The sequence below is a fragment of the Rhinolophus hipposideros genome (genome assembly GCF_964194185.1).
Source record: "Rhinolophus hipposideros genome assembly, chromosome: 13".
In the NCBI taxonomy this organism is placed as follows: Eukaryota; Metazoa; Chordata; class Mammalia; order Chiroptera; family Rhinolophidae; genus Rhinolophus; species Rhinolophus hipposideros.
In genome coordinates, this window is record NC_138059.1 from 51,931,928 (window position 1) to 51,956,936 (window position 25,009).

Here is a 25,009-nt window from a genome sequence, read left to right on the forward strand (position 1 = left end):
CCCTTATAGGTTACTGCTATTTTTCTCCCTGGTGCCTTGAGAAATCTTTTTTTGTTATTAATTTTTGACAGCTTCGATATAATATGCCTTATCGAAGCCCTGGTGGGATTGAGGTAATTAGGTGTTCCGTTTGCTTCTTGGATTCAAGGATCCAGTTCTTTCCACAGCTTTGGGAAGTTCTTATTGATTATTTGTTTGAATAGACTCTCCGTTCCCTTCTCTGTCTCTTATACCCATTATTCTTATGTCACTCTTTCTGATGGAATCAGAAAGTTCTTGTGGAGTTCTTTCATTTCTTTTAACTCTTAGATCTCTCTCTTCTTCCACCTTTGTCATTTCCAGATTTCTGTCTTCTGCATCACAAATTCTTTCCTCCATCTGATCAGGTCTATTTCCTAAACTGGCTATTTCATTCTTCATTTGTTTAATTGAGTTCTTAATCTTCAAAAATTCTATTTGATTGTTTTTTAAAATTGTAATCTCTTTGGTAAAATATTCATTTTGTTCATTGATTTTGTTTCTTAGTTTATTAAACTGAATATCTGTGTTTTCTTGCATCTCAAATTTTTTCAGAACTGCAATCTTGAATTCTCTGTCATTTAAATCACATATTTTCATGTCTTTAAGTTTGTTTCTGGAGACTTTTCATTTTCTCTTTGAGCTGCCTTGTTATCTTTGTTATCCATGGCAATTAATGAATTATTATTTCTCATCCTTGGCATCTATAAGAGTGAGTTCTCTAACAGGTTGATAGAAAGAGGTCTTTCTTCCTTTTGCTTTCCAGTAGGTATTGCTGGAATGTTTTATTTTCTCTCATGTTGTAGCTTTTTATTTTCTCTTGTGGGGTTCTGGCTTCCCATGCAATTGGAGGTTTCCTGGAAGGTGGGTTTCTCCGCTGTGAGCAGGTTCTCAAGGGTCAATAGAGTTCTGAGCTTTTGAAACCCCAATGCTGCCCTGCAGCCTGATGCAGAGCCTGTGTGTCTCAGTGGCTCTGGTTGACCCCACAGGGATTCTTCCAGAAATGTAGGGGTGGTGTGTGTTGTGAGAGGTGGCTGGTGCGTTTGTGGCTAGCAATGGCAACTTCCAACCCACAGCTGACTCACCCCTATAGTTCCTTCCCCATCACCGGGATTAGTCACACTTGTGTCTGTAGATGTGGGACTGTCTCTCCAGTTCTCAAGACTGTAGATATTCTGTTCTTTAATGTGACACTGCTGCAGTTTCTTCTGGAGTCTCCTTCTAACTCTGGGAGACTGAGGGTGTGGGGGCAAGCTCTGGGAGGGTCGGGGTAGTTAGGGTTGGGGTAGTCAGTCAGGCTCCGTGTATTTGTTTTCTACTTTCTGCCTGGCCATGAGGGCTTAAACCACAATTCTTTGCTCTCAGGTCTCTACCCTGAATACTGAGTTCAGCCATATTTAATGCTGATCCCTCAGGCAGGACTGTGGGCTACAGGGAGTGTATGCACAGTCTATATTCTTCCCTCTCCCAAGATTGTAGTGAGCTCTGGACTGCAGTGAGCTGTGGTGTTCGTTCTGTGAACCTGCGCCCCATGTCTCTGCACTTACCCTTTTCCCCTCCCTTGCTGGCCCATTTTGCCCTTCTGATGATTTTATGCATGGATCTCTCAGACATGCTTGTGTGTTGCTTAAGCTATTTTTTGTTGAATTATAGCTGTTCAATTTGCAGGGGAGATTTCAGGAAGCAATCTTCATACCACTATTTTTGTAATGTAATTCCCCCAGCATTGTTTTCTTTACCTTTAATTTTCTATAGTTTGAAAATAATATGCCTAATGTTATCTCCCCGCCTTTAGGGCATTTATCTTGCTTGATGTTCTCTGAGCTTCCTGGATCTGTGGTTTGGTGTCAGACATTAATTTTGGAAAATTTTCAGCCGTTATTATTTCAAACATTTCTTTTGTTTCTTTCTCTTTTTTTTCTCCTGGTATTCCCATTACATGCATGCTATACCTTTTGTAGATCCACAGTCTTTGGTTTTCAGTCTATGTTCTCTTTGCTTTTCAGTTTTGGAGGATTCAATTGATATATCTTCAAAGCTCAGATATTCCTCAGCACTAGTAGTGTGTACTAATAAGCCCATCAGAGATATTCTTTCCTTGATACAATATTTTGGATATCTATCATTTCTTTTTGATTCTTTCTTAGGATTTCCATCCCTGCTTACATCACCCATTTGTTCTTGCATGTTGTCTATGTACTATATTAGGGCACTTAGCATATTAATCACAGTTCTTTTAAATTTCCATTCTGATAATTCCAACAGTCTTGTCATGTCTAATTCTGATGCTTTCTCTGTCTCTTCAAATTGTGGTTTTGTATTTTAGTATGCATTGTAATTTTTTCTTGACAGCTGTACATGATGATGTAACAGTAAAGCCAGTAAAGTCTTTGTGCACTGGCTTCATATACAGGAAGACCTTCACTAATTAGCACTACTAGGGATTCTGGAGACCCCTCTGTCCTTTTCTAGCTTTGCTTCTTTGTTCTTATACTCTCCTACTTGAAAACGTTTGTGTGTTTTTACTCATGTGCTCCCCCTGGTGTATATCTGCAGTTCTGTAGTCTCTGGTGCTGGACAGAGCTGTGGTGCTGGCTTTTGTTCTCAGCAACCCACACCCTTTGCTCATTCTTGTAAATGTTTTGATTCAGGCAATCCAGCCCTTTAGGTAGACTCTTAAAAAGCCAGAGGGTTGGACATATGTGCCACTCTTCTCTTTAATTCCTCAAGGAGAAGCCAGGTGTGGGGTATTTTCTCCCGTGTATTGTGCTGTTCTGAGCAGGAAGGTTTTAGGTGTCTATAATGCCATGAATTTTTCCAGTGGCCTTGATGCAGGTTTTCTTGGCTTTGAGCTTGCCTGAGTATGGGAACCTCTTATGATTTCTGGAGTTTTCACAAAGGCAATTGGTCTGTGTATTGCTAAGCTGGTGTCGGAGAAAACAGGACTGGAGCTTCCTGTTTCAGTGTCTTTTTGCTGATGTCCCATGCAAGCTGTTTTCATGAAACAACTATTTTGTGTTTCAATTTGCACAATTGACCCCTGGGGGAATATGTCAGTCAATTAGGAAGACTCCAATTCACTTATTTTCTTTCAGTTTTATTGAGACATAATTGACATACAGTACTGTATAAGTTTAAGGTCTACAGCATAATGACTTATAGCAGAATGATTACCACAAGTTTAGTTAACATCCATCATCTCATATAGATACAAAATAAGAATAAAAGTGTTTTTCCTTACAATGAGAACTTTTAGGATTCACTCTATCAGCAACTTTCAAATATACCATATAATGGTATTAACTATAGTCATCACGTTGTTCATTATACCCCCTGTTCTTATTTATGTTGCAACTAAAAATTCGTACCTTTTGACCACCTTCATCCAATTCCCCCAACTCTCTGGTAACCACAAATCTGATCTTTTCCTATGAGTTTGACTTTATTTTATTTTTTTTTAAAGATTCCACATATAAGTGAAATCACACAGTATTTGTCTTTCTCCGTCTGATTTGTTTAACTTAGCATAATGTACTCAGGGCTCATCATCCACATTGTCACAAATGGCAGAATTCTTTTTTTTTTTTAAATGGCTGTTTTATATATATATATATATATATATATATATATATATATATACACATATATACATATATATACATATATATGTATATAGATAGTACTCATTTTAAGAAAGGAAAACTGTATTAACATTGTAGTACTCAATATATACCAATAACAAAAGATGAATACAAGTCACTTTTGACTTCTGCAGTTACAAGAGGTGCTCAAAGTAGTTACCATCAGTGTAATTTCAATACAGTTTTTTCCTTTCTTAAAATGTGTATACATTTTTTTGGCCCTGTGTGTGTGTGTGTGTGTGTGTGTGTGTGTTTGTGTGTGTGTGTATAAATGTGCCAAAAAATGTATACAAGTGGATAGTTTGGTCAACATTGCTCAAGCAGTAGTTCGCCATAATCAGAAGTATCTGCATGCTGATGGTAACAACTTTGAGCACCTCTTGTAATTGCAGAAGTCAAACGTGACTTGTATTTATCTTTTGTTATTGGTATATATCGAATATTACAATTTTAATAGTTTTTTCCTTTCTTAAAATGTGTATACATTTTTGGCACTATATAGCTATATCTATATATCTATATCTATAGCTAGCTAGCTATGTATCTATCTATAGATTATAGTTCACTTTTCTTATATATTTGCCTCCTAAATTGTCATAGAGAAAAATTTTAAAAAGGTGTTCTGGTTGGAAAAATACAACGCGATAGAGGATTGTTACTCAGACCCCTCTCCTCCTGCTATTCCCTTCCAACTTTAGCAAAATTGGCCATTTAAATTTTGGGCAAAAGCATAATAAGTAATATTGTTAATTGTCAATGGGTGATTGGAAATTTAACAATACTAGAAACTGAGTCAAATTTCATTCAATTATTAGTACTTATAATCCTTGTTTCTGTATGAACTGAGAGATAGTGGAGTACTGATGTAAAAATGTTGTGTGCCCAATATTCCAGTGAGTCATACACTTGTCATCCATTCTCTGCATATTATTCCGCCCTGTGCTTTATTGGACACCAAAGAGCGAATTGAATGGACTCAGGGACAAGGAGATCCACTCTTGCCCTCACGTATTACACATTATATATGACTGCTGAGAATGTTTCAAGAAACCGTTTTAGAACATTATGGGATGTAAGCATTAGGTGCCATAGGATGTAGGGTAGACTGAGTAACGGGTTATTTTGGAAGAGTAAGGCTTCCTGGAGGAAGAGTACAGCAGTCGTTAGAAGCAGAGGGTGGGTGGAATGTTTCCTGAGAATTGAGAAGTTTCTCAGTGCAAATGAGGGTCAGTTTCTTTTTTTTGCACAGTCAGTTGGGCATGTTTGGTAGCCCCAGTGATGGGTTAATCTAATTATTATTTGTGTTCTGGTTTCACTCACTACTCTTGAAACAGATGCTGGAGGAAGTTCTTTAAATATTTTATCTTATTTAATCAGAACCACAATGTTCTGAGAGTGGGCACTGTTATTACTTCCTTTTGCAAATGAGGAAACTGAGGCAAAGGGTGATGCCGTAATATGCTTAAAGTACCACAGCTGAGCTTTCCTCTATCCTCCCACTTTTCCTTATAGTGTTCCTTAATAATCTTAAAAACAACAAAAAAGTGGTGTTTAAGGAATTTGTGACTATTATGAAGTAGATTATTTTCTCACAGTCTGTTCTTGAGAATAAAGATGTTAATAAGGTGGGGCCTCTGAAAATAGGTGGCATTGATGGAGATGGGATCAAAGCAAGTGGGATGGTGGATGGCGAGCCCTTAGAATTGTAGTGTTTTGGGGAGAGGTGGCTTCCATCTAGCAGTTGATAGGTGTTTTGTGGCTAATTCAAGTTCCTTTTATGTCTGTATATCTAGCCTAAGTTTCCCCACCTCACACTTCTTAGAGTCTAAAGAAATGTGAGGAATTCCCATTCCACAGATTAAACTTTTTACGTTGGCCTTGTTGGGCCCTGGGTTTCTGTTGTACCAGTCTAATGTTTTTGACAGATATAGAAATCTGAGTTGACAGTTGTGTGCTTTCAGCCCTTGAAAAATCTCATGCCACTTGTTTTGGGCCTCTGTGGTTTGTGATGAGAAATCAACAGTCATTAGAATCATTATTCCTTTAGAATCATTTTCTTTGTCTGTTTTCAATTTTTTTCTTTGTTTTCTGTTTTCAGCAGTTTGATTATGATGTCTCTGGACATGGATTAATTTGGATTCATTGTGCTTAGGATTTATTGAGCTTTTTGAATCTGCAGATATATGTCTTTTGCCAAATTTGGGGAAATTTTAGCCATTATTTCTTCAAATATTTTTCGAAGTTCACACTTTTCCTCTTTTTCAGATATTGCATGACACGAAAATTATTATTCCACAGGTCCCTGAGGCTCTATTCATTTTTTAAAAAATCTCTGTCATTAGACTGCATAATTTCTATTTGTATTCAAGTAACTGATGCTTTCTTTTGTCCTCTTTATTCTGTGAGTTTTAAAATTTGCTTATAGTGCTTTTTCAGGTTTAAAATTTTCATTGTTTCTGCTTTAAGTTTTTCATTTATTTATTTATTTTTGTTCTTTTCCTGAGACTTTCTTTTTTTCCATTGGTTTCAAAACTGTTCATTATGGGTTACAGTAGCATTTGTATCGTAGTTTCTCTAAAGCTTTTTTTTTCCAAGTAATTCCAGTACTGGTGTTATCTTGAATTTGGTGTTTCTTCATTGTCTTTCCCCATGGGAGTCGAGAATTCCTTTCATATGCTGAAAAATTTTGGAATGTATCCAGGATATTTGGCATAATATTTTTTGAGACACTGGATGTTATTTAAATCCTATAGAGGATGTTTATATTTTTGTTTAAACAAACCACTGGTTAGTTTCAGGTCACAAATTCTAACCTCTCATCTGTGGGCTGTGGTTCCAATGTCAGTTCAGTTTTAAAAGATTTGTGTTGCTCTTTTTTAAAAACAAAATTAGTTTCAGGTGTACAAAACAATGTAATAGTTAGACATTTCTCATTGATACCCTGACAAAGTGATAACCCCCCATCCCCCAATCTACTACTTCTCTGACATTGCATACAGCTGTTACGTTTCCACTTCCTCTATTCCTAATGCTGTACTCTGATATATATATATATATATATATATATATATATATATATATATATATATATATATAATTTTATATATATGTATATATGTATATATGTGTGTGTGTGTGTGTGTATGTATATATATATATATATATATATACACACACATATATAAAGTTACAGTTGACATTCACTATTATTCAGCTTCAGCTTCAGGTGTACAGTGCAGTGATCAGGCATCTACACCACCCCTGAAGTAGTCTTCCTAATAAGACAAGTGTCCATTGGATACCCTAAAAAATCTTTACAACATTATTGATTATATTCCCCAATCTGACTTTCGTATCCCCGTGGCAATCTTGTGGTTACCGATTGTGCTTTCTAATCCCCTCACCTTCTCCCTCATCCCTACCCAACTCCCATCTAGCAACCCTCAATTTTTCTCTACATCTCTGAGACTGTTTCTGATTAGTTCGTTCATTTATTCTTTTCTTTAGATTCCACATATGAGTGAGATCATATGGCATTTGTCTTTCTCTGTCTGACTTATTTCAGTTAGTATAATGTTCTCTAGGTCCATCCATATTGTTGCAAATGGTAAGATTTCATTCTTCTCTATGGCTGCATAATACTCCATTGTATAAATGTACCACAGCTTCTTAATCCAGTCGTCTACCGATGAGCATTTTGGTTGTTTCCATGTCATGACTATTGTTTATCGTGCTGCAGTAAATATAGGGGTGTATAATTTTTTTCAAATTAAAGTTTTGGATTTCTCCAGATAGATACCTAGGAGTGGAATTGCTGGGTCATAAGGTAGTTCCATTTTCAGATTTTTGAGATACCTCCATACTGATTTCCATAGTGGCTGAACCAATCTGCAATCCCACCAATAGTGCACAACGGTTCCCTTTTCTTCACATCCTCGCCAGCACTTGTTAGTTGATTTATTGATGATAGCCATTTTGACTGGGGTGAGGTGGTATCTCATTGTGGTTTTTATTTCCATTTCTCTAATGATTAGTGAGGTTGAGCATTTTTTCACATGTGTGCTGGCCATCCATATGTCTTCTTTAAAAAAATGTCTCTTCAGGTCCTCTGCCCATTTTTTAATTGGGTTGTTTGTTTTTTGGATTTGATTTGAGTGAGTTTTTTATAAATTTTGGATATTAACCCCTTATCAGATATATCATTGACAAATATCTTCTCCTGAACATTCAGTACAATCCCTTTTTGTTTTATTGATGGTTGCCTTTGCTGTGAAAAACTTTTTAGTTTGATGTAATTTCAGGTGTTTATTTTTTCTCTTACTACCCTTGCCTGAGGAGACATATCAGTAAAAATCTTACTCTGGGTAATGTCTATAAAGTTTCTTCCTATATTTTCTTCTGGAGTTTTATGGTTTCAGACCTTACATTTAAGTCTTTAATTCAGTTTTAATTTATTCTTCTATATTGTTTAAGGAGGTGGTCCATCTTCATTTTTTTGCATGTGTCTGTCCAGGTTTCCCCAAACCATTGATTGAATAGACTGTCATTACCCCACCGTAAATTCTTGCTTCCATTGTCGTAGATTAAATGACCATATAGGGATGCATTTATTTCTGGGCTCTCTATTCTGTTCCATTGATCTGTGTGTCTGTTTTTATGCCAGTACCATGGTGTTTTGATTACTGTAGCCTTGTAGTATAATTTGATGTCAGGAATCGTGATACCTCCCACTTTGTTCTTACATCTCAAGATTGCCGAGACTATACAGGGTCTTTTATTGTCCCATATAAATTTTAGGATTACATGTTCTATTTCTGTGAAAAACGTCCTTGGTAGTTTGATAGGAATTGCATTGAATCTGTATATTGCCTTAGCCAGTATGAACATTTTAGCGATATTAATTCTTCCTATCCATGAGCATAGTATGTGTTTCTATCTATTTATATCTTCTTTAATTTCTCTCTTCAGTGTCTTATGATTTTCTGAGTACAGGTCTTACTTCTTTGGATAAATTTTTTCTAGGTATTATAGTCTTTGAAGTGATTGTAAATTGGACTGTTTTCTTAATTTCTCTTTCTGATATTTTATTATTGGTATATACAAATACAACTGGTTTTTGAATGTTAATTTTGTATCCTGCTACTTTACTAAATTCATCTATCAGTTCTAATACTTTTTTGTTGGAGTCTTTAGGGTTCTCTCTATATAGTATCATGTCATCTGAATATCATGACAGTTTTACTTCCTCCTCGCCAGTTTGGGTGCCTTTTATTTCTTTTTTTTTTCTTTCTTTTTGTCTGATTGCTGAGGCTAGAACTTCCAGAACTATGTTGAATAGAGGTGGAGAAAGTGGGCAACCTTGTCTTGTTCCTGATGTTAAAGGGAATGGTTTTAGCTTTTCCCCATTGAGTATGAGGTTAGCTGTGGATTTATCATAAATGGCCTTTATTATGTTGAGATATAGTCCCTCTATTCCCACTTTCTTAAGAGATTTTTTTTTTATCATAAACGGCTGCTGGATTTCATCAAATGCTTTTTATGCGTGTATTGATATGATCATATGATTTTTATTTTTCATTTTGTTAATGTGGTATATCACATTAATTCATTTGCAGATGTTGAACCAGCCTTGAATACCAGGAATGAATCCCACTTGATCATGGTGTATGCTCTTTTTAATGTATTGCTGAATTCTGATCACTAATATTTTGTTGAGAATTTTTTCATCTATGTTCATCGGGGTCATAGGCCTGTAGTTTTCTTTTTTTTGTTATGTTTTTGTCTGATTGGGGGATCGGGGTGATTGTGGCCTCATAAAAATTCTTTGGGAGCCTTCCTTCCTTCTGGATTTTTTGGAATAGTTTGAGGAGAATAGGTGATAATTCTTTTCTGAATGTTTTGTAAAATTCACCTGTAAAGCCATGTGGTCCAGGGTTTTTGTTAGTTGGGAGCTTGTTGATTACTGTTTCAATTTCCCTTGTAGTAATAGATCTAGTCAGGTTTTCCATTTCTTCTTGAGTTAGCCTTGGAAGGTTGTCTGCTTCTAAAAAATTGTCCATTTTCTTCCAGATTGTCTAATTTTTTGGCATATATTGCTCATAGTAGTAATTTCTTAAAAATTTTTGTATTTCTGTGATGTTTGTTATCACTTCTGTTTCATTACTGATTTTATTAATTTGGGTCATCTCTCTCTCTCTCTCTCTCTCTTCTCTCTCTCTCTCTCTCTCTCTCTCTCTCTCTCTCTCTCTCTCTCTCTCTCTTTGATGAGTCTGGCTAAATGTTTGTTGGTTTTGTTTATCTTCTAGAAATACCAGCTCTGGGATTCATTGGATCTTTTGTATTGTTTTTCTGGTTTCTATTTAATTTATTTCCGCTCTGATCTTTATTATCTCCTTCCCTGTACTCCCTTTGGGCTTATTTTGCTGTTTTTTTTCCAGATCCCTTAAGTGGGAAGATAAACTGTTGATTAGTGATTTTTCTTGTTTCGTTAGGTAGGCCTGCAATGCTATGAATTTCCCTCTTAGGACTGCTTTCACTGCATCACATTGATTTTTGGGTCATCATGTTTTTCATTTAAGTTTGTCTCGAGATATCTTTTCATTTCTGCTTTGATCTTATGGTTGACCCATTCATTATTTAGTAACATGTTATTCAGCCTGCACGAATTGGTGTGTCTTCCAGTTTTTTTCCTGTAGTTCATTTCTAATTTCCTAGCACTGTGGTCAGAGAAGACAATTGGCATGGTTTCAATTTCTTAAATTTATTTAGACTTGTTTTGTGGCCTAATATGTGGTCTATCTTGGAAAATGTTCCATGTGCGCATGAGAAGAATGTCTTTCCTGCATCTTTGGGGTGAAATGCTCTGAAAATATCAATTAAATCCAAGTGGTCCAATGTGTTTCTATATTTGATTCTATATTTGTTTCTATATTGATTTTCTGTCTGGAAGACCTGTCCCTTGTTGTCAGAGGTCTATTGAAGCCCCCTACTATGATAGTGTTACTGTTGATCTCTGTCTCTATGTCAGTCAATATCTGTTTTATATATTTAGGTGCTCCTATATTGCCTGCATAGATTTTAGTAGGGTTATGTCCTCTTGTTGGATTGAGCCCCTTTTTCTCATTTCAATTTGCATGAAATATCTTACTCCAACACTTCACTTTCAGCCTGTGTGTGTCTTTTGATCTGAGGTTAATCTCTTGTATACAGTATATGCAAGGGTATTGTTTTCTTATCCACTCAGCCATCCTATGTCTTTTGTTTGGAGCATTTAATCCATTGACATTTAAAGTGACTATTGATACGTACATAGTTATTGCCATTTTTAAAATTTGCAGTTAGATTTTTTTCATCTTTCTTCTGTTTACAGAAGTTCTTTTAACATTTCCTGCACTGCTGGCTTGGTGGTAATGAATTCCTTCAGCTTATTCTTCTCTGGGAAGCTCTTTATTTCTCCTTCAATTTTTAAATGCTAGCCTTCCTGGATGAAGCTATCTAGGTTGTACGGCTTTGTTTTTCATCACTTGGAATACCTCCTTCCATTCCCTCTGGCCTGCAAAGTTTCTGTAGAAAAGTCATTCCATAGTCTTATAGGAGTTCCCTTGTATATAACTCACTGTCTTTCTCTTGCTGCTTTTAGGATTCTCTCTTTGTGTTTAACCTTTGCCATTTTAACTATAATGTGTCTTGGTATGGACCTGTTTGGGTTTATCCTGGTTCGAACTCTCTTCACTCCCTGGGCTTGTATGTCAGTTTTCTTCACCAAGTTTTGGAAATTTTCAGTCATTATTACTTCAAATATGTTCTCGATCCCTTGCTCCCTCTCTTCACCTTCTGGTATTTCTATGATGCACATATAGTTGTGCTTGATGTTATTCCAGAGGTCTCTTAAACCATTTTCATTGTTTTTTATTCTCTTTTCTTTTTGTTCTTTTGCTTGTGTGATCTCTGCTAACTTGTTTTCCTAGTTGCTGATTCAATCCTCTGCCTCTGTTAACCTACTGGTAATTCCTTCAAGTGTGTTCTTTATTTCAGTTATTTTATTCTTTACTTCTAATTGGTTTTTCATTATGATTTCTCTATCCTTCTCTATGTCATCACGAAGGTCGTTAAACAGTCTTATCATCAGTGTTTTGAACTCTGTCTTTGATAGACTGGTTACCTCTATTTCATTTGATTCCAGTTCTGGAGGTTTCTCCTGTTCTTTCATTTGGGACATGTTTATCTGTTTCCCCCTTCTGGTTGACTCTCTGTTTGCTTTGATGTATTAGGTAGATCCCTTAGGGTTTTTGGTCTTTGCTGGGTGATGTTATGTAGTATGTGTCCTTTATGTTTGACTTTTACTACTTCCCTATTCTCCTGTGCATGTGCTCCAAAGGTGACCCTTGTGTTGTGTATATTATCCTGTTGAAGCTGAGCTATAATTGCTTTGGCTTGTCAGTAAGTAGGATTGACTTCTAGGCGGACTAGTTGTGAGACTTGGTTATGCCCACTGTGGATGATCTGCTGCATGAGGGCTGGCAGCTGAAATGAGGCTTGACCCCTGTGGGGTTTTGTGTCTGTAGAGAATTCCCTCTTAGTATCTCACTTGTAGATCAAACCCAGTAATACTCTGGTTTGGTCTGGAGTTGACCTCTGGGTGTGTTGAATCTTGTGCCTATTGGGCTGAGCCCTGGTATAGGGCAATTTCAGAGCAAAGCAAATCGCCAAGCACAACAACAACAACAACAAAGAAAAAACCAAATACACTCACATGGAAAAACAACCGATAACCCACACTCAACACAGGTCAAAATATCAAAAATAAAATAAAATGAAATGAAAAAGCGCCAGTCTTGGTTTAAGCCCTCCAAGCAATCTCCAGATTGTCCTCTGTTGTACAAAGAGTCTTCTGCATCTTGTGCAAGCAGAGCAGGCCACTTGGCACCCAGAGTGATCCTGGCACTGCAGTTCTAGATATGTGAGGCTATGGGGTGTGGATGGTAATTTTTACAAAGTCAGTGCAGTTTCTGCCCTTGCCTTTACATATGTGCACTGAGAGTAACACAGTCAGCTCTGTGCCCGGGTTTTCTCAGTCTTAGGGCATTTCTTCTGTTGGCTGCGGGTGTGTGGAGGGTGTGAGATTTCTGAGCTGCTGAAAGTCTAGAACTGCCTCTACCACCTGCTGATGACCCCTGGGTATGTCTCTGCAGTTGTAATTGCTCTGCCATACGCAGGCCAGAAAAGGTGGGGGCTGGGAATGGAGGAGTCTTCTCTCTCCCAGCTCAGCAGTGTCACACTCTTCCTAGCCTCTTCCCTAGGTGACAACTGCAAACCGGGTCTTCCCACATTCTGAGTGCTAGAGCTCCTCTGTAATCTGACACTACTCCTCAGTTCAGGGCCCAGCTTGAGTCTCTGGAAGGGCGGGGGTAAGATTGTTGTGGCAGAGTGGGGCAGGGCAGGTATGGTGTTTACTTCCTTTGACTGACCTAGGGCCCAGCTGGAGATCTCAGCTGAGGTTACTGCCTCAAACCTGGATATGATGCTCTCTCAGCAGGAGAGATAAGCTGTGGGATACAGGGAAAGAGCCTACATCCTGGCTCTTGCTGTCTCTGTTCTGTCCTGGGACCCCCTGCATCTCTGCAGCCGCGGATGAGCCCAGGAGTTCATAAACAATTTTATGGGTTTCCTTTTCTTCCTTCTTCATAACGTTTTTGGTACTTTCCAGTTCCATGGTCCCTTTCTTTGGTCTTTTGGCTGGTTAGCTGGTATTTTAGTTTTCCTGTTTTTCTGTGTATATCTGCAGTCTTCCTGTGTCCAGGGCTAAGCAGTCACAGGACAGAGATGAAAGAGAGCAATGGATATTGTCCCTACCCTATTGAAACCCACATCCTCTGAACAGAAGTGAAAGTTCTTTATCCTCACAGGGTTGGCTCCTGTGTGTTTCAGCCCAGATAATGTAATGTGAGAAAATGGAGAAATGAAAGAGAAAATAATGGTAGAATATCTGCACCTACTTTGTGTGTTAGATGTTCCTGTTCCTGTTTCTTGAGCCAAAGCAAGAGGACTTCTCCTGAGCTTCCTGTGTTTGAGCTCCAGTGCCTACTTCTAGGTTTCTGGTACACAGAGTCCCAGCTGGGAAATGACAGAGAGAGAAAAATGAAAAATGGTAAAATCACTGCTGCTTATTGGTACTTTAACTTCTGGTCTTGTTTGCCAGTCCTGCAACTTTTAGTTTTACGGAGTCTTCATTCATATACCTGCTCCATACATTCCGCCAAGATTTTATACCTGTATTCAGTGGGCAAAACTGGGTGGAATGTGTTACTCCATCTTACCTGAAACTGGAACTCTTGATTTTACATATATATGTGTGTGTGTGTGTGTATATGTGTATATATATATATATATATATATACACATATACACACACACACATATACATATATACATATATACATATATATACACATATACACATATCTATACATATATGTACATATATATACATGTGTATACACGCACACACACACACACACACACACACACACACACACAGAGGCTGCCAGAAAAATGTATACACATTTTAAGAAAGGAAAAAGCTGCATTAAAATTCTAATACTTGAGTGACATCATAGGAATGGCGGCAGTGGGGTGCATTTTTTGAGTTCTCCTCCGGATCTTATCACAAAGGGGACACGTAACCCATCAAAGAACTCTTCGCTCATCATGCAGAACAGCTAACAGACTCGTGGAAGGATTACTTGAAGGTGTGCAAATTGGACGAGCAAGGGAAGAGAGAAGGGAGCAGAGTGGAGACATGGCCCGCACCTGCGGCAGTGGAAACGTGGCCGGTATCTGCAGCGGTGGAAACGCAGCTGGCATCCGCAACTGCAGAGACGCAGGGGTTCCCAGGATGGAACAGAGAACACAAAAGTCAGGAGGTGGGCTCTTTCCCTGTGTCCCACAGCTGATCTCTCCCACCAGGGGGGGCAGCTAGGTGGGCCCTAGAGCGGACAAAGAACACAAACTCCAAACCTGGGCCCCTCCCCTCCGCTCTTCCAATCCTATCCCCACCCTTCCAGAGACTTAAACTGGCCCCTGAGCTGAGAAGTAGTGTCAGATTACAGAGGAACCTTAGTGCTCAGGCTCTGGGAAACTGGCAGGCAGCTCTGACCCAGGGAATAGCTTGGGAAGAGTGTGATTTTTGCTGGGCTAGGAGAGAAGAGACTCTTCCACCCCCAGCCACCACCTTTTCTGGCCTACCTAGGGCGGGGCAAGTGCAACTGCAGAAGCACTCCCAGAGATCAGCAGTAAGCGGCAGACACAGCTCCCGGCTTTCAGCAGCTCAGAAATATCCCGTCCACCACACACACGCACGCACACACACACACACACACACACACAAAGAAGTGCCCTAAGACTCAGGAGTATTGGACACAGGGCTGGTGGTGCTACTCCCAGTGTGCATATGTGCAGGCAAGGGCAGAAACTGCACTGACTTTGTAAAAACTACCATCCAGAGCCCACATCCCCACGCATCTAAATCTACAGTCCCAAAGTCTCTCTGGGCACCAGGTGACCGGCTCTGCCTACACAATAGGCAGGGGACTCTTTGGTACAGCAGAGGACAACCTGGAGATTAGTTGGTGGGCTTAAACCAATACTGGCGATGCTTTTTGTTTTGCTTTGTTTTTGTTTTGTTTTGTTTTGTCTTTATATCTTTGATATTTTTGCCTGTGTTGAGTGGGGGTTGTTGGTTGTTTTTACTTGTGAACATATTTGATTTTTTTCTTTGTTGTTGTTGTTGTTGTGCTTGGTGATTTCTTTTGTTTTGAAATTGCCCTACCAGGGCCCAGTTTGAGAGGCACAAGATTGAACATATCCAGAGGCCAACTCCGGACCAAACCAGAGTACTACTGGGTTTAACCTACAAGTCACACCCAGAGGGAATTCTCTACAGGCACAAGAGCCCATAAAGGCCAAACCACATTTAAGCGGTCAACCCTCACACAGCAGAACACCCTGTGGTGGGCAGAGCCAAGTCTCACAACTACTCACCCTAGGAGTTAACCCCACCTACTCACAAGTGAAAAGCAATTAAAGATCTTCTCTAACAGGACAATATACACAACACAACAGTCACCTTTGGATCACATGCAGAGGAGAAGAATGAAGTAGTGCATGTCAAATATAAAGGACACATACTACATAAGATAACCCACCAAGAAATAACAACTCTAGGGGATTTACCTAATACATCAAAGCAAACACAGAGAGTCAGCCAGAATGGGGAAACAAAGAAACATGTCCCAAATAAAAGAACAGAAGAAACCTCCACAGTGGAACCAAATGAAACAGAGGTACCCAGTCTGTCAGAGACAGAGTTCAGAACACTGGTGATAAGAATGTTTAAGGAGCTTAGAGACGACATAAAGAAGGATGTAGAAATCATAATGAACCACCAGTTAGAACTAAAGAACACAGTTACCGAAATAAAGAACTCACTTGAAGGAATTACCAGCAGATTAGATGAAGCAGAGGATCGAATCAGCGACTTAGAAGACCAGTTAGCAGAGATCACCTAAACAGAACAACAGAAAGAAAAAAGAATGAAAGACAATGAAGATGGTTTAAGAGACCTCTGGGATAATATCAAGTGCAACAACATGCGCATCATAGGAACACCAGAAGGTGAATAGAGGAAGCAAGGGATTGAGAACATATTTGAAGTAATAATAAAGTAATAAAATTATTTGAAGTAATATTTTGAAGTAAAAACTTCCCTAACCTGATGAAGGAAACCAACCTACAAGCCAGGAAGTGCAGAGAGTTCCAACCAGGATAAACCAAAACAGGTCCACACCAAGACACATTATAGTTAAAATGGCAAAGCTTAAAGACAAACAGAGAATCCTAAAAGTAGCAAGAGAAAGACAGAGGATTACATACAAAGGAACTCCCATAAGACTATCAAGTGACTTTTCTACAGAAACATTGAAGACCAGGAGGGAGTGGCAGGAGATACTCAAAGTGATGATAAACAAAGGCCTACAACCTAGATTGCTTTATTCAGCAAGGCTCTCATTTCAAGTTGATGGAGAGATAAAGAGCTTACCGGAGAAGAATAAGCTAAAGGAATTTATTACCACCAAACCAGCATTGCAAGAAATACTAAAAGGACTTCCGTAAACAGAAGAAAGATGAAAACAACCTAACTACAAATTTTAAAATGGCAATAATGATGTACCTATCAATAATCACTTTAAATGTAAACTGATTAAGCTCCAATCAAGAGACATAGGGTGGCTGAGTGGATAAGAAAGCAAGACCCTTGTATATGCTGTATACAAGAGACTCACCTCAGATCAAAAGGCACACACAGGCTGAAAGTGAAAGGTTGGAATAAGGTATTTCATGCAAATGGAAATCAAAAAAAGCTGGGTTGCAATACTTATATCTGACAAAATAGACTTTAAAATGAAGAACATATTAAAAGATAAAGATGGGCACTATATAATAATAAAGGGATCAATCCGACAAGAGGACATAACCCTAATAAACATCTATGCACCTAACATAGGAGCACCTAAATATATAAAGCAGATATTGACTGACATAAAGACAGAGATCAACACTAACTCTATCATAGTAGGGGACTTCAACACACCTCTGACAACAAGGGACAGGTCTACCAGACAGAAAATCAATATGGAAACAACAACCTTAAATGATACATTGGGCCACTTGGATTTAATCGATATTTTTAAAGCATTTAACCCCAATACTGGAAAATACACGTTTTTCTCAAGCACACATGCAACATTTTCCAAGATAGACCATATGTTAGGCCACAAAACAAGTCTTGATAAATTTAAGAAAATTGAAACCATACCAATTGTCTTCTCTGATCACAGTGCTATGAAATTAGAAATGAACTACAGGAAAAAAACTGGAAGACACACCAATTCAGGGAGGCTGAATAACTTATTACTAAATAATGAATGGGTCAAGCAGGAGATCAAGGAAGAAATCAAAAGATATCTTGAGACAAACGAAAATGAAAACACTATGACCCAAAATCTATGGGATGCTGCGAAGCAGTTCTAAGAGGGAAATTCATAGCATTGCAGATTTACTTAAAGAAACAAGAAACATCACTAATGAACAGTTTATCTTCACACTTAAGGGATCTGGAAAAAGAACAGCAAAATAAGCCCAAAGGGAGCACAAAGAAGGAGATAATAAAGATCAGAGCAGAAATAAATGAAATAGAAACCATAAAAACAATACAAAAGATCAATGATTCCAAGAGTTTGTTCTTAGAGAAGATAAAAAATAAAAAATTGACAAACCTTTAGCCAGACTCACAAAAAAAAAGAGTGGACCCAAATGAATAAAATCAGAAATGAAACAGGAGAAGTGACAACAGACACCGCAGAAATACAAAAAAAATTAAGAAATTACTATGAGTAACTATATACCAACAAATTTGACAATTGGAAGAAATGGACAATTTTCTAGGAGCGTACAACCTTTCAAGGCTAACTCAAGAAGAAACAGAAATCCTGAATAGACTGATTACCACCATGGAAATTGAATTAGTAATCAACAATCTCCCAACTAACAAAAGCCTTGGACCAGATGGCTTTACACGTGAATTTTTTAAAACGTTCAAAAAAGAATTATCACCTATTCTCCTCAAGCTCTTCCAAAAAATCCAGAAGGAAGGAAGACTCTCAAACACTTTTTACGAAACCACTATCACCCTGATCCCCAAATCGGACAAAGACACCACAATAAAAGAAGACTATAGGCTGATATCTCTAATGAACATAGATACAAAAATCCTCAACAAAATATTAGCGAACAGAATTCAGCAATACATTAGAAAGATCATACACCATGATCAAGTGGGATTCATCCACTTGATGCAATGGTATGCAAGGGTGTTCAACATCTGCAAATCAATTAATAGGATACACCACATTAACAAAATAAAAAATAAAAATCACATGATCATATCTATAGATACAGAAAAAAACATTTGATAAAATCCAGCAGCCATTTATGACAAAAACCCTTAAGAAAGTGGGAATAGACAGTTCATATCTCAACATAATAAAGGCCATATATGATAAACCCACAGCTAACACCATACTCAATGGGGAAAAGCTAAAACCATTCCCCCAAGATCAGGAACAAGACAAGGTTGCCCACTTTCTCCACTTCTATTCAACATAGTGCTGGAAGTTCTAGCCACAGCAATCAGGCAAGAAAAAGAAATAAAAGGCATCCAAATATATAAGGAGGAAAGAAAATTATCATTATATGCAGATGATATGATACTATATATAGAGAACCCTAAAGACTAAACGAAGAAATTTTAGAGCTGATAGATGAATTTACCAAAGTAGCAGGATACAAAATTAATATACAGAAATCAGTTGCATTTGTATATACCATTAATAAAACATCAGAGGGAGAAATTGAAAAAAAGAATCCCATTTACATTTGCTCCAAAGACTGTAAAATACCTGAGAATAAATTTAAGAAAAGAAGTAAAAGATCTGTACTCAGAAAGTTATAAGACACTGAAGAAAGAAATGAAAGAAGATATAAATAGATGGAAACACATACCATGTTCATGGATAGGAAGAATTAATATAGTTAAAATGTTCATACTGCCTAAGGCAATATACATATGCAATGCAATTCCTATCAAACTACCTATGGCGTTTTTCACAGAAATAGAACATATATCCTAAAATTTATATGGGACCATAAAAGACCCCGGATAGCCTCAGCAATCTTGAGAAATAAGAACACAGTGGGAGGTATAATGATACCTGATATCAAATTATACTACAAGGCTACAGTAATCAAAACAGCATGGTACTGGCATAAAAACAGACACATAGATCAATGGAACAGAATAGAGAGTCCAGAAATAAATCCATGCCTATATGGCCATTTAATCTACGACAATGGAAGCAAGAATGTACGATGGGGTAAGGACAGTCTATTCAATAAATGGTGCTGGGAGACCTGGACAGACACATGCAAAAAAATCAAGCTAGACCACCTCTTTACACCATATACAAAAATAAATTCAAAATGGTTTAAAGACTTAAATATAAGATCTGAAACCAAAAATACCGAGAAGAAAATATAGGAAGAAACTTTACAGACATTACCCGGCGTAAGATTTTTACTGATATATCCCCTCGCGTGAGGGAAGTAAGAGAAAAAATAAACATGTAGGTTTACATCAAACTGAAAAGTTTTTTCACAGCAAAGGAAACAATTAATGAAACAAAAAGTGATCATACTGAATGGGAAAAGATATTTGCCAATGATATATCTTCTAATATCACTGGGAGTAATATCACAAATTTATAAAAAACACACTTAACTCATATCCAAAATAACAAACAACCCAATTTAAACATGGGCAGAGGACATGAAGAGACATTTTTCTAAAAAGGATATACAGATGGCAAACAGACATCTGAAGAAATGCTCAACCTCACTAACCATCAGAGAAATGCAAATAAAAACCACAATGAGATACCACCTCACCCCAGTCAAAATGGCTATCATCAATAAATCAACAAACAACAAGTGTTGGCGCGGATGTGGAGAAAAGGGAACGCTTGTGCACTGTTAGTGGGATTGCAGATTGGTGCAGCCACTATGGAAAACAGTATGGAGATATCTCAAAAATCTGAAAATGGAACTATTTTATGATCCAGCAATTCCACTCCTAGGCATTTATCCGGAGAAATCCAAAACTCCAGTTCAAAAATTTTTATGCACCCCTATCTTCCATTGCAGCACTATACACAATAGACAGGACATGGAAACAACCGAAATGCCCATCGGTAGATGACTAGATTAAGAAGCTGTGGCACATTTATACAATGGAGTATTACACAGCCATAAAGAAGAAAGAAATCTTATCATTTGCAACAACATGGATGGACCTAGAGAACATTACGTTAAGTGAAATATGTCAGACAGAGAAAGACAAATACCATATGATCTCACTTATATGCGGAATCTAAAGAAAAGAATAAGTGAATGAACTAATCAGAAACAGTTTTGGAGACAAAGAGGAAAAACTGAGGGTTGCTAGATGGGTGGGTGGATGGGGATAAGGGGGAAGGTGAGGGGATTAGAAAACAGTCGGTAACCACAAGATGGCCACGAGGTTTTGAAAATTGATTTGGGGAACGTAATCAATAATGTTGTAAAGATTTTGTAGGGTATCGGATGGACACGTGTCCCAGTTGGGAGACCACCTTAGGGATGATGCAGTTGCCTGGTCCCTGCACTGGACACCTGAAGCCAAACAATAATGAATGCCAAGTATAATTTTATGTGTATGTATACATGTATATATATGTATGTATATTCTTACAAGAAGCGGAGTACAGCATTAGGAATAAAGACAGTGGAAATGTAATGGCTCGGTGCAATGACAGAGGGATAGAGGATGGGGGGAGGGGGGTTCAAATAGTGTGAGGGATATAAATTATAGACGTCTAAGTATTACTTTGTCTTGTGCACCTGAAAGTAATAATAATAATAAAAACACTTCCTGAAGAAGGGGAAAAAATTGTAATACTCAATATATACTGGTAACAAAAGATGAATACAAAACATGTGTATACATTTTTTTTGGCACCTGCAGTATATAGTGATCAACAAATACAGTGAATGTTTAAACAAAAAAAAATTTATTATAGTAAAAGACACATTGCCATTAATCCCCCTCAAAATACTCCCCCTTGTTTGGAATACACTTATCTTGGAATACACTTGCCACTTTTTGAAGCACTTCTGGAAATCCTCTTTTGTGAATGACTTTAGTTACATTGTTGTGGCTGCCTTGACGTCCTGAATCGATTCAAAATGTTTTGCTTCCATGGTTATTTTGACTTTGGCGAGGAGCTAGAAGTTGCACAGTGACAGATCCAGTGAATAAGGTGAATGAAGACACACGATAGTATTTTTTATTTAACAGAAATTTCTGTACCAGAAGCAATGTGTGACATGGAGTGTTGTCATGATGGAGGATGAAGTAAAGACACTGACATTCATGAAAGAGGACTTCCAGAACTGCTTCAGAAAATGGCAATAATGATGGGATAAGTGTGTTCAAAGCAAGGGGAGAATTTTGAGGGGGATTAATGGCAAGGTGTCTTTTACTGTAATAAATTTTTTTTATTTAAACATTCCCCGTGTCATTTGATCACACCATATATATATATATATATATATATATATATATATATATATATGTATTTATATGTATATGTATATGTATGTATGCATTTATATGTATATGTATATGTATGTATATGTATATGTGTATGTATATGTATATATGTATTTATATTTATATATATACACATATAATTTTTCTATCATATAAATAATGCTCAATATATAAAGCTTCTATTTTTTTTTATTGTCAGTGACAATATATGAAGTGCATGTGGCAACGGGTGAGCTTTGGAATGCTGGAACAAAAGCAAATGTCTACATCTCTATCTTTGGGGAAAAGGGAGATACAGGATCCAGACAACTATTTCAGTCAAAGAACTCCTTCAGTTTTTTAAGAGGACAAGTAAGTGATGATAATATCCTTTGTCTGTTTTTCAAAAATTGTGATAAAAATACATAAAATAGAATTTACCATCTTAACTATTTTTAAGTGCACAGTTCATTAGTTTTAAGTACATTTGCATTATGTGCAACAGATATACAGAAATTTTTCATCTTGCAAAACTGAGACTCTATAATAATTAAACAACTCATTTCCCTCTCCCCCAGAACCTTGGTAACCACCGTTCTACTTTCTGTTTCTCTGAATTTGACTACTTTAGATACCTCATATAATTGGAATTATACAGCAATTGTGTTTTTCTGACTGGTTTATTTCACTTAGCATACTCTCCTCAAATTTCATTCATGTTTTAGAATGTGACAGGATTTCCTCCCTTTCTAAGGCTGAATAATTTTCCATTGTATGTATATATCACATTTTTTAACCATCCATTCATTGATGGCCATTTTGGATGTTTTAAACTCTTGGCTATTGTGAATAATGCAGTGGGTGTGCAAATATCTTTTTTGTGCCTACCATTCAATTATTTTGGATATATATTCAGAAGTGGAACTGCTAGATCATATGGAATTTTGATTTTTAATTTTTTGAGGAGCCATTGTATTGTTTTTCATAGTAATTGCACCATGTTACAATTCCAGCAAAAATACACAAAGATTCCAGTTTATTCACATCCTCACCTACACTTGTTATTTTCCAAGTTCTGACAGTAACCACCCTAATAGTCGTAAGGTGATACTGCATTGTGGTTTTAATTTGCAGTTCTCTAATGTTAAATGATGTTAACGTCTTTTCTTATGCTTGTTGGTAATTTGTGTATCATCTTTTGAGAAATGCTTCTTAAGTCCTTTGCCACTTTAAAATCAAGTTATTTATTTATTTGCTGTTGATTTGTAGGTGTTCTTTATATATTTTGGATATTTACTCTATCACATATATGATTTGTAAATTTCTCTAATTCTGTAAGTTGCCTTTTTACTTTTTAATTTGTATCTTGTAATACACAGAGTTCATTTTTTAATTTCAGAAGTTTTTCTAAGCTTTTTTTTAAAGTTTGGTATAGTCCCATTTGTCTATTTTGCCTCCCCCCGCCCCCATACTTTTGGTTTCATACCTAAGAAATCACAGCCAAATCCATAGTTCTCATTCATTTCCCCTATGTTTTCTTCTAGGAGTTTTTAGTTTTGGTTATTATGTTTAGATCTTTAATCCATTTTGAGTTAATTTTTTTTTGTGCTATAAGGTCCAACTTATTATTTTGCATGTGGATATCTAGTTTTTCCAATGCTATTTTGAAGACCATATCCTTTCTCCATTAAGTGGTCTTGGAGCCTTGTTTAAGATTAGTTGACCATATATCTGAGGGTTTATTTTGGGGTTTCCTATTCTATACTATTGGACTGTATCTTTGTCTTTATGTGAGTACTGTTTTGATTACTGTAGTTTTGTAGTATGTTTGGAAATAAGGCAGTGTGAACTCTCCAAGTTTGGTCTTCTATGTTTTAAGATCATTTTGACTGTTCATCATCCCTTAAGATTCCACATGGATTTTACGATGAATTTTTCTATTTATGCAAGAATGCCTTTGCAATTTTAATAGGGATTGTATTGAATCTGTAGATTGCTTTGTTAGTATTGACTTCTTAACAATATTAAACCTACCAGCCCATGAGAACAAGATGTCTTTCTATTTATTTTTGTCTGCTTTCATTTCTTTCAGCAATGTTTTGAAGTTATTAATGTGCAAGTCTTTTAAGTCCTTGGTTAAGTTTATTCCTAAGTTTCTTATTACGTTGGATGCTATTATAAATGGAATTGATTTCTTAATTTCCTTTTGACATTGGTCATTTTTAATGTATAGAAAAACAACTTTTTTAAAAAAATAAATAAAGAAACACACTTTGCTTTGAGTTTTGACTTCCCAGACCACAGCAAATGTGCACTTTCCATCTGGCTGCACTTTCCAGCGGGATTCTTTTTAGTCTCTAGTGTTATATATTCTGGAAAACCCAGCATGTTTACTGAGGTGTTCTCTTAGCAACAGCATCGATTTAGAGGCCCAAACTCATATTGATGATAGTCTGTAATTGAAGGGAGAACACCAGATTATTGTGCATTGATTTTGCTGTAATTTTGCTGAATTTATTTGTTTTAATAGATTTTTTTGTGATATCATAAGGGTTTTCTATACAGAGAAAATCGTGTTATTTGTGAACAAAGATAATTTTACTTCATCCTTTCCACTTTGAAAGACTGCTGTGTCTCTCTTGTCTAATTCCTCTGGCTGGAACTTCTAGTACTATCTTGAATAGAAAGGATGAGGATGAGCATTTTTGTCTTTTTTCTGATCTTAAAGGAATGCTTCCAGTCTTTCACCTTTGAGTATAGTGTCAGCTCTGGACTTTTCATAATTGACCTTTATTATATTGAAGTATTTTACTTCTCATCCCAGTTTTTTGAGTGTGTTTTTCACGAAAGAGTACTGAAACTTGTGAAATGATTTTTCTGCATCAATTGAGACAATTATCTGGATTTTGTGTTTTATTCATTATAATGGTTTATTACATTGATTTTTCATGTCAAACCATCCTTTCATTTCAGGAATTAATTGTGCTTGGTCATAGTGCATAATCCTTTTAATGTTCAGTTGAATTTGGTTTGCCAGTATTTTGTTGAAGATATTTGCATCAATGTTTATCAAGGATATTGGTCTCCAGTTTTCTTGTCATGTCTGTCT

At 36.9% G+C, this 25,009-nt stretch overlaps 1 protein-coding gene across 1 annotated transcript in view; it reads left to right on the forward strand.

The window, feature by feature from the left end:
- Positions 1-25,009, forward strand: part of LOC308506762 (uncharacterized protein) — a 267,868-nt gene that overhangs the window by 120,056 nt on the left and 122,803 nt on the right. Inside the window, exon 6 of the mRNA XM_081070665.1 lies at positions 22,121-22,272. Within this exon, the coding sequence (XP_080926791.1) occupies positions 22,121-22,272 (152 nt within the window). The remainder of the gene's footprint in view (positions 1-22,120; positions 22,273-25,009) is intronic.